Source organism: Zonotrichia albicollis, chromosome 2 (genome assembly GCF_047830755.1).
Source record: "Zonotrichia albicollis isolate bZonAlb1 chromosome 2, bZonAlb1.hap1, whole genome shotgun sequence".
Taxonomy (NCBI): domain Eukaryota; kingdom Metazoa; phylum Chordata; class Aves; order Passeriformes; family Passerellidae; genus Zonotrichia; species Zonotrichia albicollis.
The window spans coordinates 76,027,697-76,048,373 of NC_133820.1; the positions used below are offsets into that span (position 1 = coordinate 76,027,697).

General features: G+C 36.9%; 1 protein-coding gene across 13 annotated transcripts in view; it reads right to left on the bottom strand.

The window, feature by feature from the left end:
* Window positions 1-20,677, bottom strand: part of PCDH9 (protocadherin 9) — a 689,424-nt gene that overhangs the window by 230,791 nt on the left and 437,956 nt on the right. For 5 of the 13 annotated variants that reach the window (XM_026796702.2, XM_014270979.3, XM_074535506.1 and 2 more), the window contains one exon: window positions 8,578-8,653. In XM_026796702.2, coding sequence (XP_026652503.2) covers window positions 8,578-8,653 — 76 coding nt within the window. Of the gene's footprint in view, window positions 1-5,439; window positions 7,676-8,577; window positions 8,780-20,677 lie in introns of those variants that run through there. The other 8 variants (XM_014270977.3, XM_014270976.3, XM_014270978.3 and 5 more) reach the window with 4 other exon arrangements.

A 20,677-nucleotide genomic window follows, 5' to 3' on the forward strand; every position in this document is an offset into this window, starting at 1 on the left:
TGCAGAGTTCTATAGTTCCAATAGCAAGAAAATGTGGTGGTTCTTTTTTTCCTTTTGTTTAAAGAAAATGTCTCTCTATTTCAGTTTGTGCCCAGTTGTCCCATTCTTTGATTTGGTACCTACTGAGAAAAGTCTGTCTCTCTCTCTGCTCTCCTTCCTGTACCACATCAGGTATTTGCACACATTAATTAGATCCTTGCTAAGCCTTTCCCCTCTCCAGGATGAACAGTCACAGTTCTCTCAGCACCTCCCCATGTGACAGATGCTCTAATACCTTAATAATCTTTGTGGCCTTTTTCTGGACTCAGTCCATACTTCCATTTCCCTTCCACACTGGAAAAGCCAGCACCGGACTTGGCACTTCAACTGTGTCTCACCAGTGAAGAGTAGAGAGAAAGGAACATTAACAACAGCTTGCTGGCAGCACTTTTTCTATTCCAGTTCAGGAGACTGATTTCTTTTCTTCAAGGGTGTCTTTCTGGCTCATGGCTGATTTGCTATCCACCAGGACTCCCAGTTCTCTCACTGCAAAGCTGTTTTCTAGTTGTCAGGCCCAGGACTGTGTGGGTGCAATGAGCTTATTCTTCCTCATTGTGTTATAAGTTATTCCTCTCATTGCAGCCATCAACAATTCTAATTCTAGTTAAAATTTGTAACCATTTAAAGGCTGAAATTAACAATGCCATGCTAAATTCAACACTTTATTCTCAAAAATATAATCTTTCTTTTTGTCAACTTGCCTTTGGGAATAGGAGTTGCACTACTAAGACTCTATTAGTAAAAGAACATGTAACATTGGTAAATTAATTGTAATTTCAAGGTAAAAAGGAGTCACAGCTGTCACAAGAGTAACTTCCTATTGTTGTGACTGAAGTCACAACACTAACTTCCACTGAATTTCAGAAACAGCAACCTCAAAAAAATCAAACAAATATTTCTACCATAATCACACTATCACACTTTTAAAAGGTGAATTGTGTCAAACACAGTAACGTGTTAGATCACCTAGAATGCTAAAAAAAATCTTTCAAATACATTTCATGATGATTAAAGATATATGTGTTCAGCCATGCTTTTGACTTTAATTTCCCATGGAAAATCTTTAAATAGTAGAAAAATCTTGTTTAGAAAGTATTGTTAAACATCATGTTCATGAGGAAAAAAACCCCCACTCAGATCAAAACAATGACTGATAAAGAAAAAGAAAAATATTTTAAAACTGTGAAATTTAGAAGACTTATGTTTTATTTTTCTTATTCTGTATATAAATATATATATATATATATATATATATATATATATATATTACTGGACATACATTGTACCAGTATTAAAATACAGAGAGCAAAAAAGTGCTTAAGAATAAAATGTTGCAACATTCAAAATACTACTACTAATTAACCTGTGTAATACAGATTCAAGAAGACTTGAGCACTGCATTTGAACTATGGACACCAAAAACCTCTTTTATCAAATAATAGCCTGATTCAGTTGAAGTCAGTAAGCACTGTAGTACTATTTCCTCTGTCATTGGAGATCATTAAATAAAGAAATCATTCAGGCTTTTCTGCTGTAGATACCAGCAGAAAACACATGCTTTTTTTAGGTTATTGGCTAGGATTTCTGATTTGTATTGTGCAGGATGCTGTACCAGTCAAAAAAGTCCCTCGGGCCTCAAAACATACTTGCACTTCTGGAAGTCAGGCTTCACATTGACAAAGGGTGGTACAGTCACACAGACAAGAGGTAGAAACTGAAAAGAAATGCTTTCAGACTGAGAATACAACACCAGCTTTAATATTCTGGTGGGTTAACCTTAGCTGGTGCCTGGCGCTCACCAAGCTGCTCTATCACTCCCCCTTCTCAGCAAGACGGGAAGAAAATGAGATGAAAAAGCTCATGGGTTGAGATAAGGACAGGGAGATCACTCACTAGTTACCATCACAGGCAGAACTGACTCAGCCTGGGGAAGATAAATTTAATTTATCATCAATAAAAACTGGAGTAGTATTGTGAAAAACAAGAAAAACAAAACTAAATACCCCTTTCCCATTACCCAACCCTTCCTTCTTCCCAGGATCAAATTCATTTGATGCCACTAAGTAGTGTTAAGGGATATGAAAAGGAGTTGCAGTTGGCAAGTAAAACTTTGTATCTGCTACTCCTTCCTCATCATACTCTTACCCTGGCCATCATGGGGTCCTTTCCCAGCAACACGTGGGTCCCTTCCACAGTGTGTGAGCTTCCAAGACAGGACTGCTCCAGAGAGGACTCCCCAGGGGCCACAGCTCCTGCTCCTGCATGTGCCCTTTACGGACTGCAACTTCCTTCAGGGAGAGCATACCTACCTGTTTCAGGGCGGGCTCCTCCACGGGCTGCTGGGGGCACCGCCTTCCCCACAAGCTGAGAGAGAAGCTATTTGGTGTCTGAAGCATGCTCTCTACCTCCTTCGTCACGGACCTTAGTGTCTGCAGGTTTGTTTCTCTCACATTTTCCTTACTCCTTCCCCCCAGATGCTGTGCAGCTTTGGGCAGCAATGAATCTGTTTTAGAGCCACTGAGAATTGGCTCTGTCAAACATGGGGGCAGCCTCTAGTGTCTTCTCAAAGAGGCACTGTCTGCAGCCCCCTATCCACAACCTTGCCATGTAAATCCATATAAAACATGTAATTAAAAACCAGTGGAAATAAATCACTGGACTATTTTATCACTGGAATATTTTATCACTGGAATATTTTAAAACCTCAGTTTGATTTAAGGGAAGTTGTGTGAAACACTACGCATTGTGCTATAGTAGAGGTTTGACTGGATAATGGTATCACTTTGAAACTTAAAAAAGTCTGTGAATGTCTGCAGTAGATCTCGGCTTGCTGTGATATGAAGAAAAGCCTTGTGAGCAGAAAATACTTACAGAAGAAAAATTACTCTTAATTCCTTAAGTCCCTTGTTTTTACCTGGCAAAAGCACCTGAGTTTTTAAACTGTCCTTGGTATCATCAGTGACGGCAGACAAAGGCACAAGCTTTCATCTCATGTGGAAGCTTCCCCTCCCTTTAATCCTCTAACCTTTGTCATAGTCCCCCTGCCCCATGTGGCCTTTTCATCTGACTGCTGAGGACCTGCAAGTGCTCTTCTCAGGCAGCAGCAGCTAGGAAGTTCTGGAAAGTTATCAGTTCCTCTTGGAGAAGCAATGAGACAAGTTCCCCTCCTACAGCTCATTCAATGGTTATGGCCTCCTGATTTACACTCCAATTAGCTTTGGTGTGCAGAGCAAGAGAGAGTAGAATAGGAACAGATGTAGCACAGTGGCTTTTCTGAACCAAGACAATTTTTAAATCCTCACTGCAATGAGGCATCAAAGAGATGCAAAGAGATAGCAATCTTCTTATGCCTCTCAGATTTTATTTATCTTTTTAAAGTCATAAGTGCACGGGCTAAGATTGAATTCAGACTTCAGACTATTTTATAGCTCTTCTGTAGGCTAATTCACCAACCTGACTCCAGTTTTTCTTACTCCTGCTTGCCTGTAGCTAAATGTGACAATGTTAGATTCTGTGTGAGGTATGAACTCGTGTTTAATGAAATGGAGGATGTGACTCAAAGGCAAATGTTCCTATTTTAGTTCTCATAGTCTCATATTATGAAAACACAAGAATAACTATGGATGGCAAATTATCTAGATCTAGGCACTAATACATTAGCACTTCTTTCTACACCTTAGGCTGTTAAGCTATGGACCACTCCAATATTGCCAAAGAAGAAATTTTGGAGGCAGCAAAATGAAAGACAGGATTAACAGAGGGTATGCCCTCAAGGTTAAACCATCATCACCCACTGGGTGTAATGATAGTGACACTGTAAAACCAAAGCTCTTTGCAGCAGAGGCTTAGCTTCTCCACATGGGACACTATCATATGACCAAGTGTAATACAAGGCAGTCTTGCCATTACTCTGAACTTTAATCATAATTAAGCCACTGCCGCAGAGATATTCCTACTTATTACTGGAATTAGAGTACCATTTAACACCCCTGACATTACTTGACTAAACTGCCATAGTAAAAGGTTTATTAAAAAGTGTGAACTCAGGTATTTATCAGCCAAATTTAACCACACAGTTTTTATTGCACTGGAAATAAAAAAGCTATCCACAAATATTATTACTGAAAGACAGCATTGTAACATTACTTCCAAGAATATGGAATTGCATTGGAAGTAACATAGGACAAAATAGAATGTTCTATTTAATTTTCCTAAATAAAAACATGATCTTGAAACTGGTGGGTGTGTTACAATTTTTGCTACAGCTACATGTTTTTTATGAAGCTATTACTTTGTTGATATATATTGATACTACTCATTAATGAGGTGTAGAAATTAGATAAACATTTACTTAGCTTTGTAAACATGTATCAGAAGACATAAATATTATATTTCTGTCTGGTTTTAAACTGTTGGAATTATTGCATAGATTCATCCACAGTGTGCAGTAGGCTTTCTCCCTAGAGCACTTATAACACTCCACTAAATATATGCTATTCCTCTTTATCTCTTTGAAGAAAAATGAATCACATCCACAGCTTGCAGCTATCAAAATGTGATTTATCAAGCATTTTCATGAAAATGCATTTTTCTCCTTCCTTACACTAGGAGGCACATTTTTACTTTGTACAGTTCTATTGCACAGCTCTGCTGCATTCAACTCTTAGATACGTTAACAATTCCAGGCCAAATTTGAGTCCCTGACAACCTTTACTAAACCACATTGAAAGAAGAATTCTTCATTAATCAAGTGGATTGTTTCTTCACGCTGATGAAAACCACACTTATACTAATGAGAAGTAACAGTCTGCACCCAACTGCTGGAGAACAAAAGCACAGGAGTTTTTTTAGCAATACCTGAAAAAATAATTCACATTTAAGTACATCAGAGAGCTATACAGTTTTATTGCAACTGATGATAAAGATGTTTGTGTTAAAAGTACACTTCCTGATATGCACATTTAAAACCATTAGAAAGCAGGAATTTTGGTAGTGAAAGATGTTTTAAAGTAGGATAAGTAAATTCAATTTTACATTGGCCTTTTTTTTTTTTTTACATCCTAAAAAACGGAAATGTTTTCTAAATTCTTATCTGATATGCTAAAAGATAAAGAAGTTGTATAAGATGATAGATCTTTGGAATATATTCCTTTTAAAAGGAATCAAGTGCATCAAGCTGCAAATGAGACAAAGGTGAACTATAAGGAGTTGTAATTGACAGGTTAGCATCAAACTCCTCTGACCATCAATAATACTGATCAATTAACAATAGAGAAATCCAAAATATATATTAAAAAAATGAATAGAACCCTCAAAATAAAAGACCTAAATATAGAAGAGGCTAAAGAAAGGTTTCAGTGATGCAATCCAAACTTAGACTTACATCTCATTACCGAAGATTTCTTATTTCTATCTTGTTGCTTTTCTCTCATAGCTACAGTGACAGCGTGTGGCTGACAATGCTAATATTTGGCTTCTCTCTTCATTTCAGTTTCACCCGGTGTGAGAGATTTCTGTTTTCAGATTAGCTGGATGAATGTACTCTCACTGTGTGTGTTTATTTCATTAAATCATGTAATTGTAGTTCTTGTGTCTCTGTAGAAGCTAATGACTGCAAGTAAATATGGCATTAAGGTTTCTCATACTCCTGTGTAAAAAGTTAGCAAGACTTCTACCACATTTCTCCCCCCCTATTTCAGGTTTTGAAGACCTGAGCCTTGGTCACTCTTCAAATATAATTAAAATAGGACATTATTTTCAGAAACAATGGCTGTATTTTTATTCATGTAACTTCACAGTGTACAGTAATAACCCACACAATTCACTGAGCATTAAAGTCATTAACCAAAATTGCTCTCAGCATGAGGCAAGGACTTTACTACCAAGATTAACATCACATTCTCATGAACTGAAGAAAAGTTTTACTTTGAATGAACTTTCATAAAAACACAGTCGAACAAATCTGTGGTTTTGATGTAGAGGTCATTTGCAAACATTCCCAAAAACACTGTTCTTTCTCTTCAGTTGAAGCATTCAGAAAAAAAATATTGTTATGCAACACTCATCATCCAAAACTTCTAGCAGTACATGTACATGATAATACTACAACTCTCCACTAGAGCTTTATTCCTTACTTTTTAGTCGTATCTTTCACCTCAGCATGTCCCAAGTATATTCATAACCAGCAATCCCTTAATTAGCCACTGAAACAAAACTACCTCTACAGTTCAATACAACTAGGGAACATTTCACTGCAATAGAACTAGAAATTCAGCTTAGGAATGTCAAGGAATACAATGTTCAAATGATACTATATATTTTAACCATGAACACATGTAAATACCCACAAAGTAACTTTGGCCAATGCCAGACAGCATTTTTCTCTTCTGAAAATTTTCACAGCATCTTCAGTAACCATAAACTGCTTTAAATCTTATTTCACATCCCATTAAAACTTGTGCCTACATTAGCAAAATAACTTCTAATATAGTGTTTAGGCAATAGCTTGATACTGAATACAATATACAAGTTAAAGCCATCTAATGAACAACATGACTCCCATCCTGGCCTGGATTTTTCTAGAAAAATTTCTGTCACAGTACTGACCATATAATTTCTTTCTTAGTTTGTGAGATTTGATTAGATACAGAGTGCAATGTTTCAATATCTGGTAAAAACAAATAAAAACCTATACTTTAATACTTCACTAATAGTTAGTATAGCTTGATGGTTAGATTTTATAAATTTGACACAAATTTAGCATCCATAAGGCTAAATTAGGTGTAACCACAAACATATTAAAACTTTTCATATAGCTTTTAAGAGCACTTACTCATTCTGACTAATCTTCTATTAGTGTCTATATTAGGCATGAATAGATGATCATGATTAATATACTGTGTTTGCACAATGTGTTTAACACAAAATTTCCAAAACTGCACTTTTAATAACTTGCTATAAAGTTTACTAAGACTTTTTTTTTTTTTCTAACTCTCCTGGAGGACTTTTATGTTGCCTTTTGAAGGGATGTACAATTCAGAGTCTGTGAAGCCAATGCGACAGTGCCAACATGCAATGCTGCCTTAAAAACTCCTCTTTTCCTCTTTCACAAGTCTCATACGTGGTCAGAGAATTAACCAGATAATTCCACTTAAGCTCCTCGCTTGCTTAAGCAGACATACATTCTTGTTCCAGTCAATCCACTCATTGTTGCTATTCTTTTATCATTCTTTGTATTTGTACAGATTAAGGGTTTAACATCATAGCTCCAAAAACATTTCTGTTTTGATAAAGAGAAGAAAATGCAGGTGTCATATCCAGGGGAGGAGAAGAGAAAAAAAGAAAAGTAGAAGGAAAATAGAGGAAAAGAAACCAGAATGCAACTCTCAGTAAAACATTTCAAATTGTTTCTTTGTAGAGTATCATCCAACACAACCTCTTGGTCTTCCTATATACATATGAGAGAAATATTTCCAAAGTCAGTATTCCACAGTTCATGTTGTCATCTGCCATGATGTAAATGTCATCATTCAGATCCAGCTCTGCCCAAATGAGGAGATGGACCTTAATATTGTTCATCAGATCCCAAGGCCACCTTCTCTCCTGGTTTGTACAGGCCCAGTGACAACTTAATCATCTATACAAAAGGGAGAAATGCCAAAGACAGAAACTATTTCTTATTTCTATACTCCTGGGATGCAAGAGGACTCAGGTTCAATTACGTTCCAAGAGCACAGATAGATTTTTAACCTTTGTCCCACACTCTAGACAAAAACCAAGAAACTTAAGAGCAGTGCTACTTCCTTCTCTCTGTTTTCAGTATGTCTGAGCCTCTACATGCCACTTTGCAATGTCAAAATACTAATCACCCTATTGATTAAGATCTTGCTTCAGTTTTTAGTGCTCTCACAAAAACACAGCAATAATGTAAATGTATTATAGAGGAGGATGGAAGAAAAAGGCAGAAGTTCCCAAATCAAATAGTTCATCCTTAATATTTGTACGAAAACCTGTATCTGACAGTTCCAATACATCATGCCATTCCATGTTAACAAAGAAACCCTGTGATTCTTAATGTAAGAACAGGGAATTTTAGGGCTGTTAAGAAATTTGGTTTCTTTCAATTTTTCAGTGCTTCACTTATTTACTGACTTCTCTGTTTGTCTAAAAGACAGTGCAACCTCCATGTCCTTGAACTTAAATTGATATTTAGAATGACTTTACTAAAACAAAGTCTAAAGCTAATCGGGAAAAACTTGTTACCTTGTAGGACATCCTTCTCCCCTGCTGGTATTACTTACTGTGCAATTAGTATGAAGCCATTTATTCTACTGGATATACTTTTCTTTCCACAGTCAATTTACAACATGAGGCACATCAGGCAAACTACATTATTTCCAAACAATCCTTATGAGCTAATATGAACAAACACTCATGCACGTGCTTATAAACCTCTCTACCAATGCAAAGCTCAAAGGGATGAAAAAGTACCAAGTTAGCAAAGCAACTCAGATAAGCAGAGATAAGGAGATGACTCACCCGAGTTGGGGTCAGAATTGCCATCAGCTTCAGTCCTCTTGTCCGGAGAAGCCTGGTCGTAGAATTCGTCCTGCGGCTGAACCAGAGGGAGAGGGTGTGAGATCAGGGTTCCACCACCCACTGGCTCGTGGTCTCCCAGACCACTGTCACTGCAGCTTTCCTGGGAGCCATCGGGGAGGTGAAATGTAACACGGCGCTGGGACTACAAAGAAGAGCACAGGACACACTGATTAGTGCTCTTCTTTTCAGTTCTCTTGATTTTATTTTTTTTTTAACTTTTGACATAAAAATAGATCCCTGGCAATGCTTATGAAGCAATTGCTATTATCATGTTTGCTTGCTGCTTGTGGTTTGGTTTGTCTTTCTTTCTTTTTTCTTTTTTTTTTCTGGCTTGCTTTTAGATGGGAAATTGGCCAATGGGAGAGACAATTTTCAAAGGTCTATCAAAGGTCTATATGTGCTCATCCATGAAGCAAACTTCTTCTAAGAAATTAATCAGTGGAAAAGTAGGTATATTTCTAATAATTTTCAAAGCACAATCTATTTAGAAACCCCTCTCTGAGAAGCAAAAACCATTAGAAACTATGTTATGAAAAGCAAATGACATCAAAAAATTTAATAAGTATATATTTCTGAGGTTAAAAACTGTATTATCATTATTCAAACTGGAAAAAAAAGACATCCACCAAACTAAACAAACCCATAAAAATGGTTGTCATCTTTTGGGAATAGTAGCATGAATAAACAGCTGTCTGTATTTAACTGGCAGCAGTCATGTACCTAAAATGGATAATTAAGATTGATAATATATGTGTGAACTCACAGTGTTCAGCAAAGAATCACAAAAAGCAATGACAGGATAAACAATTATCAATTTGGTAAGAAAAATTAAAATAAAAAAACACAGAGTTTGCACAAAAAACCACAGGGACTGAGAGGCAGAATTACACATTTTACTGAACTTCTTAAAAAAAATAAACCTATAGCCATTTCAAAAGGAAAAGAAAAACCCCAACAAACAAAACCTTCAGTGTGCACTCGGATTAGTTAACTGTTATTGATTTTGAACCTCTCTCATCTGGAGAAATAATCTGACTTTTGAATTGTGGCCACAGAATGATACAGTGATTCCCCAAGAGCTTCAGAGCTGATAGCACCGCTGCAAATTGTTTAGCAACCATGACTGTTGGATTCATGAAAGGAATATTACAGGTCTTCATGGATCAAAATACTGCATCTTTGAAGGATCGGAAGCAACTAGTTTAAGAGTACCTCAAGAGAGTGATTAAATTAAGTTAAGCACATCTTCCCACCAAAAAAAAAATAAATGGCAGCTTCAGTGGTCTGGTTTGCTAGATTAATTTAGGATAAAGTAGAAATTCACAAAGTTTTTCTTAAGCATAGTAACTGTTTAGTTTAATGGCTATTTCTCATCAATATTAGTAATCTGAAATTTATGGGGTATATCTAAGCTCATGATTCAAGATTTCTACAGCGTCAGAAGAGAAGGAAACATTTGCAATGGTATCTTCCAGTAGTTAATACTTTTTAAAGTAGTTAACATAAGGTGTCCTGTATCCATCCTGAAACCACATCAGGCCCCAACTTTCCCTTTTTTTCTCCTCCTTTTTTCATTTTTCTTTTAATGAGAAAAACCTCAAGTTAATAGTACTAACTATTTAATAGTTTGCTTATTAAAGAGTATTTGTTAATGGTAATTGCTACCATTTTATATGATGATCAATAAAATCTACCAGATTTCTTTTTATTCATCTCCCTTGGGTGGATATAGTTGATTAAGTCAACTTTAGATTACTGTGTTATTCAGTATAGAAATACATGTAATACTATTTGCTCTTGGCTGTGATTTTATAATTAGTATTTTGCTTTTAAGTTCCTTTTCTAGCTTTAGAAATAGAATCCAGCTGTAGAAAACCAAATAGATCCTCTGAGTCATTGGATGTATTCATTACATCAACAGATAACCTAACTCTATATGTGTCACTAAGAAAAAACTTCAGCTCACACTTTGTTACTTTCTCTTACAACTTTTTTGTTCTAGAACTACCACTCTGAACAATTTTTAATTACTATCTCATTCTTCCCTTTCAATATGAGCACAACAGAAATGCAGCTAACAGCATAACTTAAAATCTTCTCTTTCTGCGACTACTTTCAGAAAGATAAAATTGGAGATCTGTTCTTCCAAACAAAGAACTTATGTCACTATCAAAGTCATCAAGTGGCTAACTGTTCTGATGCATCTCCCAACACCCACCCCCTCCTCAGGTCATGATCTGAGGAAAGGAGATTGCTTTCATTTGTTTTAAACCAAAAAGACACTATAAGAACACATGAATGACTGAGAAATTAAGCCCTAAAATAGGGGAGGAGATGACATATTAGGTTTTAGGATCTGCAAAATAATAAAACCCCTATAACTAATTAACTACCTAAATAAATAATTACAAAAGTGTCCTATTTCATGAGTTATATAGTAAAACTACTGATCTTGGGTAACAAAAAATCCTCATACTAGCCAAAATCCACTCTCACTCTATACTGACAGTGACCAGTTAGCCGGTAAAATGACCCAAGCCTAACACTTCCACTGGCAGCTTCTTTGCTATTAATTTTTAAATCCATACTTTAAATGATGAGAGAAAAGTACATTGTCTTGCCTTTCTGAGCCACTCTAGCAGAATGATCTGCTTTGGAATGTGGTCAACTCAAATAATGCCCTATTTTGCAAGCTATCATTGGTGGGCTGAGAGATGCTGTCATGTGCTGGTTTTGCCATTGAATTATGCTGAAAGCAGTCTGACTCACCAACTCCAAATGAAGATCCTGATAGTGAGGCAAAGATTTGACAGATACGCTACTAAGGAGACTTGGAGACATATGACTGGCAGTCAATCACTATATACTGTAGAAGTCCAGTCCACTTTCACACAGTTGGCTTCCTCTCCCATATTCCTTCTTAAGAGTGTACGAAGTTTTCTCCCTTGAAGTGGGGAAACCCCTTCAAGGACACTCACTGAGGCTGAGTTAAAGAGATCTGTCCATGAGCATTGGTGTGGTGAGTTACATCAAGCTTTACTTAATAGTAGTTTCCTTTTTGCTAGCCTTATGTAATAGCTTTGATATAGTGCACTACTATACACTGCTAGTAGTTTTAGCTTTTACATTCTGTAGTAAATAAGTCTGATTAAGATCTTTTGTCTAATCATTTGCCATCTAAATAATAAATTATTTCATCTTTATAGAAATGTATCTGACTTGCCATCATTAATCCTGTGGGACAAAGTTACTTAAACCATTGACAAAGTCTGGGGTTAAGACTGGATCCAATGACAACTAAATTCCTCTCTGAGAAGTTTAGAAAGCATGGCGGGGGGGGGGCCCTTCTGCTCCCCATGACTCAACAGCAGGGTTTTTCCAATAAATTTTCTCTGAAGTTTCCATTCTCACCCACAACAGCTGCCCACTAAGGAATCCACAAATCATTACAAAGGGTTATAAAAAAATCTAAGGGTCATGTAAACAGTGACCCATTTCCAGAGATGATGGATGGACAGCATGAGGTCCACAAAGAAATTTTAGATTAAATTGTGGTAACAAAACAATGAGGGAAACAAGCCTTCTGCAAAAAGAGACTCAAGAGCAAATGTTTAAGCTTGGGCATATTAGTAATTGAAAAGAAAGCCTGTCCTCAATGTACCGAGAGCTTAAAAGTGTCAAGTAATGTGATATGTGGTCACTGCCCCCAGTGCCTGGTCCAGAACGCTCCTGCCTGGCTGTCGGAGCCCAGCCTGGGATTTCTAGGCTAGAAAAGCTGCTGCAGTACCAAGACTGAGTGTGTAACACAGACACACACATGGACAATGATTTGCCACAGCTGTAGATACACAGCCTCAGATAAGGCTCTGGCCCCAGTGTAACAAAGTGTATTTGGCCTTCAAGGGCAGAGAAGGTCAGTGTCCGGCTAGCTGAGGTTAAGGCCGACACCCAGCTGCACATCCTTCCAGCACCCCTCTGCGTTGTAAGGCCTCGGGCTGTGCTGGTTGCGGACTGGATCGCTGCTAAACGACGAGAAGGAAGGAGCTGGACACTCGCTGGGGGCGAAATAGGTTTATTGGAAAACCCACGATGCCAGCCATGGAGGTACCCCCTGACGTACCAGCAAATGACCGAGAACAAAAGGTGCATCAGGGTTATAAAGGGAAGGAGTGGACCCGGGAGGGGTTTACAGAAGAACAATAGGGGGAGGAGAGGGGATGAGCTTAACACAAATGACATAATGGAGAGCCCAATAGGTACCAGGTATGGGAGGGGTCCCGGGACCACAGCCAACCACAACCCACAAAGAGGAGAAGCTTCTGGAATACTAGGTGGAGTGGGAGGGTGATTGACTTGGCCCAGGGAGGAGGAAAAGCATACATATAAGGGAAAAAGGGGAGGAGGAATTATATAACCTAAAAGATTGACAATAGAACTGGCAGGGCTGTGGTGGGAAAACTGAGGGGGGCAGAACCATTTTACACAAAATGGGGGGGAGCAGATACATAAAATGGGGGAGGAATTAAATGAACTTAACAAACACACTACAACACCCCAGCAGCGCCCCCCATTCAGGAGTCACACCAGGCACAGTCACACAGGGCACAGTCACACAGGGACACATCCCCTGCTCCTCTTGGGCCGTCAGAGGCAGAAAGTCACAGGTGCAGCACACACCCCTCACTGCCCAGGTTCACAAGCACCTAGCACCAGCACAGGCCCTCTGCCTGCCCAGAACCCCTGCCCAGATCCCAGTCCCCCTTTCTGACCCCACAGCTCACCAGCTGCTCTCATGGGGGGCTCACTGCCCACATGCAGCACTCTCACACTTGTCCCACAGGCATGTTCTACACTCATGGATCCTCCCCAAATACCAGCATTGCTCCACTGCCTGCCAGATACCCCCACCCAGACCTGGGACTTCCTACTCCTGGCTGTCCCTGCTTGGAGTTTGCCAGTGAATCCACACCAACACACCATGCACAGATGGCTTGGGCAAGGTACACAGACTCTCCACTGGAGGCAGAACACATCACAGGATGTGGTGCATGGTCTAGATCCAGCACTGAACCCCTCACTGATTGTTCACTGAATTTCTTGTCACCACCACAGTAGAGACAGGAACTCTTCTTTCAGAAGAAAATCCAATATGCTTACACTATGCTCGTGTTTATCTACTCGCTCATGCAACAAAACCCAGGTTTGAATTCGTTTTACCTGAAGACAGATTCAAGTTGTTTTGAGTAATGAGGTTTATAGTTGTTACAACACTGGGACTAATGATAACAAGTAATTACAAGTTTAATTACACTACAACATACGTGGGATTATATAAGCATGAGGTAGGGTTATGGTTCAGGTCCCAACACTTGGCCAAAATTCACATATAAAATCTGTGACACATTCAGTCATAAATAAGCATTTGGTGGGGAGGAATAGTGATCTTCTTCAGGTCCTGAAAAAAATTCAGTCCTTATTTTTAATCAGGAAATATCACCTCATTGTTATGTGAAACCCAAAACTGAAACGTGAATTCAGTCAAAGCACTATAATTTTACCTCTGTTAAAGCAACTTCAATATATAATTCAGAACAATTAGACTCAGTGGGGTTTTTGAACCTGGGCTGAGTTTAAAATTCAGGAAAACAATCCTAGGAATCATTCTCCTTAAATCACCTATTGCAGCAGATTCCATGAAGCTCATCAAGGTGAAGCAGGACTTTATATCCACATGAGAAACACCATCTCACATGGTGAAAATGGATAGCAAACTCCTGTGCTGAAAACAGGACAGTTCAAGCATAGTAGTAACACTTTTTTTCCCTGTTTTCGGACCAGGTGGTCAGCCAGCCAACACTTTTTTAACATAGCAACAACCAAATTATATTAAATCAAAGGCACATGAAACTGGTCTGGCTCCTTTTTTCCTGCTACAACAAAGTCAAATAGGTGCCTAGTATGTTCTAAGAACTGTAATTTGTGAAATTACGGAATATAAGTAATAGCTGCGTTACTTGAAAATGCCAATAAAAATAGCAACACAAACCCTGGTGTAGAGATGAGGAATGGATGGCAGAAGATGGGGACATTCTAATCTTACAGATAAAGTACAAAAAATTAGAACTTGTGTTTGACATAGAATAATGCATTTTTCTTTGTTATTATACTTTATTTGGAGATACTGAAAACACTTAAAATTATATTTGTGTTGCAGCTTGTCATTTTTCTTTCCACATACTCTCCCATTCTATTTTTCTCAGTCCTTCTTAATATGAGGAATTCAGTGGTGCCCAATGACAGAGCAGGTAATCATGGGCACAAACTGAAACACTGGAGGTTCTGAACATCAAGAAACTTTTTTTTACTGGGAGGGTGACTGAGCACTGGCACAAGTGGAGTAGATACACTCTGTAGTCTCCCTCCTTGGGGATATTCAAAAGCCATTTGGACACAGCTCTGGACAAGCAGTTGTAATTAACCCTGCTTGATCAGGGGGTTCACTAGACACCCTCCAGAGGCCCTGTCCAACCTCAGCCATTCTGTGATTCTGTCAACTCTAACTGAAAATAGAAGACAGTATCGAATTATTTGATGCAATTTCATATTTTCCCAGAACTGAAAACATAATTTTGTCATGAAGTACTTTTATTTTCTACAGTCTTAGCTGTATTAAATATATTCCCATACTAAAATTTCTAATTTCATCCATTACAAATCTGTGGCTTTGGAAAAGTTGCATAGAGCATTATATTTTCAATATTGAAGTTCTTACACAACCAAAAGAATTGGTAGAAATTGTACCTCAGCATGGATTTCTAGAAAAGGTACTCCAATACTAGTGAGTTTAAGGCATTACTCATGAGACTAAGCTTTTTCACTGCTGCCCTGTTTTCCCAGACACACTCACACATAGATAGAAAGTGGGCTGCAAATAATGTATGGTATTTTGTTGACCTGAGTGATAAAAGCCTGAAGTACAGGAAAAATCATGCCATGTGATATCAAGTGTTTGAAATGTCCTGTGGCAGGTGAGTTATGAGCTGTGTGGAAACAGAACTTTAATGTAGGAAGTGTAAGCACTAAGTTTCAAAATTGTTCCCTTCTTTCCATTGTGCACTAGCTTCTAAAATGCATTTTATTTCCAATTATGTACTTGAATCATACAGCAAGTTACAGAAATCAGTATTAAGAGGAGATTTAGCTTCTTTGTTACTCCAAAAACCAAACCTTCAAGCTTTGTACAACTATTGTATTGTTTTTGCTAATCAGGGATCCCAGAAATAATTATACTATTGTTCCATTGCTGAATGTCTCACAGGGACAAATTTGGCTACAGATCCTATCCATTGTTATAAACCAAGCTGTAATTAAAAAAACATTTCTACACTGGGTAGCTGGAAATAGAACCTGCTGAATTTTAACCAGCCGAGTTGCATTTTGAGTTTACAAATTAGGTACTTTAAGCTTTTTCAGTCAATACAGTTGTGAATAAAAAAGCCATGATTTCTCTCCTTGATTTTCCAAACAGGAAGAAGCCACTAAAAGATCCAGTTCACAGCAAGACAAATTAAACTTTAAAGAATGGGATGTAGGTCTGTATATCGGAATGTATATTCAAGAACGACATTTTTTTTAATTGTAATTGAAATATTTTTTTTAGATGTGGAGGTTTTACATCATCAAAACTACTTCCCTTTCTTTTCTGAACTATTATGTATACTTTGGGTTAAGATGACAAAGAAATATTATGAAAAAAAACAACTTCAAAGAAAACATCATGGGAATATTTTCCTTATGGAAAGATTGCTGATATGGAGGCTTAAAAGTGAAACTTGAACAAACAATTTACCTTTATTATGGAAAATAAACAGAAGAATCTATACCTGACATAAGTGACTGAAACTTCACTCACTAATAAAGAAGTCAGAGGAGAAGCATATTAAAATAAAATCAAGTGTAAACAGTAGACAAATGTCCTAAAAAGCCTGCAGGATGATTAAATGATGATTATGGAGAAGATACTGCTTGTGCACAAGTTTAAGAAGATGTTGTAAAGGCACAAGAAAAATCTATGCTTAATTCCAAACATCTTTGAGGAAGATGTCTGTTTCATAAAGTTTGTTCCTTCCAGGATCAAAACAGATTCCTATTTCATGTACTAAAACATGGATTTTTTTTTTTTCTTATGAGATCAGGCCTGTAAATGAAGACCAAGTCACAAAAACAGACTAGTAACAGTTTCAACAAAACATATCTATGTTTGTATTTGCTCTGGAGAAAGAACTGGCAAGGTCTTTGAATTAACATATGGTTCCTGTATCACTTTGTTTTATAAATAAACAATGACTTGTTATATTTTGCAGTTCTGATTGACTTAATGAAAGGCCCCTAAAATATACAATCCACATTCTATTCCAGTTTGGAAAGATCAGTCAAGGACTGTTGCAGTGTGTATCACAAGAAGGCCACAAAGCCCCTCAAACAGGGCTTTATCTAACTCAGCTCACTGATACACACCTTCCACTTTCATGTTTCACAGAACTTTGTAAAAAAAATATAAATCTGAGATAAAATCAATCTACTTTCTTAGTAAAAGCCACTCTTTCTTTTCTCTGGTAAACTTGGCTCAAGTCTGTGTTATGTACAAATTTTGCAGTAGATCCCTGCAATTTGCTAAGAGAAATAGAGATATTTTTTTCTTGGCTGCTTCTAAACTAAACTTCCTCACGCAGTCCCCATGGTAGTCCTTATTCAAGGATCCTGCTTGCAGGGGATAATCCATTCTCCATGCTCATCTTGATATCTTAGCTACAGAACCAAGATAATGGAGATAGATAGGGTTTTGGCCAATCTTTCAAGCTAAACTAAGAATGAAAAAAGAAAAAGCAATTGCTACAGCCTCTTCATGCTACTTCTTCATACCATGCTATCCAAATAAATAGCTGGAGTGCCTCAGTATAGACCTCTTTTTCCCCTTAAGGTAACAATGTTGGTATAGATTTCAGAATGTAAATTGTTGCTATACCAGACAATAATTTGATTTCTTCTGCTCAATTTCTCAGTACTAAAATTTCATAGAAATCTGTAAATTACATTGCAATGTATTAAAAGGAAACATAAATATAATTACCTATTATATCTGTCTTGCTACTAAAGCTGCACAGAACTGGCCTTTTCATAAAGGTGAAAAACATTATTAATTACCATCTGATGCATGAATAGGTAGGAATTGACAGCGTGATGGTCCCAAGCATATTTAAACATGGAAAACAAAGAGCCTGTCTGGCTGGAGAGTTGTGTTAGCTTTACAGAGACAGTGAATGAAGAAAATGAAGAAAAATCTGCAGTCAAATCTTGTGGTTTCCATTAATGTTTGAGGCAGTATCACATTCTTCCCCTATTTATATGGTGATGTTCCTTCATTTTATTTCATGAAACTATAGTCTTTATTTCATAAATTCTTTCTGTGTTTTGTTAGGTTTTTGGGGCTTGGGGTTTTTACTTTTTTGGTTGGTTTGGTTTTGTTTTTAATTGGACATTCAAGAGAATGACAAACCTTTAACTAAAGACACTAGACAAAGGACTATCATATGTTTTAAGTTTTGCCTTCCTAATATCCACCTAAAAAGCAAAAAGTTCTTTTCTATAAGCATTTTAAATAAGCATTTCTATTTACCTAAAATCGTCTTGACTGCAAGGTAAATTTGACATAACAGGAAAGCTAAATGTTAAATTTAATGCAGTCTAAATCAGAGCATTACCTAGTTCAACTTTGGAGTCTGGTAAAATATTAATAAATTTTGAACATTTTAAATATTATCCCCCATCCTCTTGAATTAGTTGTCTGAGAAAAAGAAAATCAGTTCTAAGCCTACAATTATGAAAATTAATATATCAGATGCATGCAGGAATGGAAAATGGAGAGAAAAGGTGGAAATTTCTGTACAATACAACATAAAAGAAAATAGCCATATGTGTTGCCAATAGAAAACTAAGCTAATTTTCAGAAATATTATTCACCCAAATGGCTAGGCTAAAGCCCAAATGTTAGCTTGACATATTTATTACATATTTTTACCAGAAACTGTATGGATAAAATAGCCTGAGAAAGGATTCATTCAAAATGGAAAAAAAATTGTATCTACCTATTAAAAATTAAAAATCAGTGGAGGAGGAAAGGCACCTCTAATGAACATTCATGCCATCCTAAAAGAGATATAATTGAAAAATAACAGTACCATGCCTTTTTGGAATGACTGTACTCAATCACTGACTATAGATGACAAGGTAAACTTAGGGCATGTATTAGAAGATGTAACACAGATTAATTCCTTTGACAATTCTGTTGTTATAACCCTTGACATTAGAGAGACATGAAGTTCAGAGATTTCAAATTTAAATGCCCCAAATTAACCTACCTAGATCTTGCATTATGTTCAAAACTATTTAGCCACATGACTTTGGATATTTAATACTTAAAATTTTATCTGTGTTCAAGAAAATTATTTAAGACACAAGACCTTGAAGAAATAGATCTCACCGACAAAAAGATACTAGACTGACTTACACATCATTTAATTGTAATAGAACTGTATTTCATGTGATCTTTAGTAATTTGAAGATTTCAGTGATCTTCAATTTATTTATTTAGTTTTATTTTGGTGATGAGGTACTCCTAGCATGACAGATAATGCACATTACAAGTGCACTCAATTGAAGAAGCATTTCAGAAGCACTGTACCAATTACAATAACCAGAGTAACTTCTCTACACTCTGAGAAGTTTTACATTAGTAAAAGCATGTGTTGATCAATAATGCATATGAATTACTAAATGTAGAAACAGCTGTTGCTGAGATTTAACAAGTTAAATTATAATAATATATTTACCCTGATTTACATTCTGTAAGACTCATCCATTATCCCATAATGTGAATGGGATAATAAAGCTTCAGGGACTCACTTTAACCTATAAATCACATTTTTAAATGTTAGAAGGAACAACTGAGAATATTTCCTGTCTCAGGACTGTACATTATCTGGAGGCTGCTTATAAAAGTAACCCTATTATTTTAATATATAAGAAAATTGACTACTATATTTGCATTTACATGTATAATGTTAACATAAATTATGATTATAGTATTTAATGAGTTACAGAAGTGTTCCATCAACTAAGGCTTATTAATTATATTGAGTAAACTGATACACGTTCTATGATGTCAACAATCATTACTGACACTGCATCTTACTGTTGAAGCCTAAAATTACTGTGCTACAGAAGTACTGTGTATTTAAGGTTCCATCACTGTCACTAACTACACAAGATATGCAGAGTTCTGCAGTGCCTGGAAGCAGGAAACTTTACAGCGATCTTCAGCAAAAAGACAGATGTGATAAAACCCCTTTAGTATTCTGTTCCATTAGCACTTTAGTATCACACATAACCTTGAAAATCAAGCAGGCCATGGATCTTGTGTGCAGGTAGCAATCTTTTGTCTGGGGTGATGCAGCTCTTGCTCTATATTAGAATTAATCTGTGATTTGAATGTTTTTATTTTATTAATGCATGTAAAAGGAAGAAAAATGTACTTCAATATCCTCAGGTTTAACAAAAAATGACCAGTGTCCTCTAGGAAGTTTGTACCAAAGGCCTTTAAAGGTAGTAACTGTCCTAAACTGAAAAAAAAAAGTTTGTGAGGGTGGAGGGGAAGGTGGGGTGGGGGAAAGAAAATCTGAAGGCCTGTAAATGATCAAACTCTAAACTAACCAGTGTTCATAGTGACATCATGATGGAAATCTCCACTTTTATTTATGTGAGTTTGAGGAAATTCAATTAAGATTATATGGATCCTCAATAAAACAAGGATTTTAAAATGCAGAAAAAAGCAGAATTCTTATAAAGACACTAAGGATATTTTGTATTAGCATGGGGACAGGAGGAAGGAAAGGAAGGAGGCTCTCAATTTAGGGATGTTGATGAAGAACAGTAAATTAGGACATTGCTTCCTGAACTAGTACTGGCCTGTATGGGTATCTGT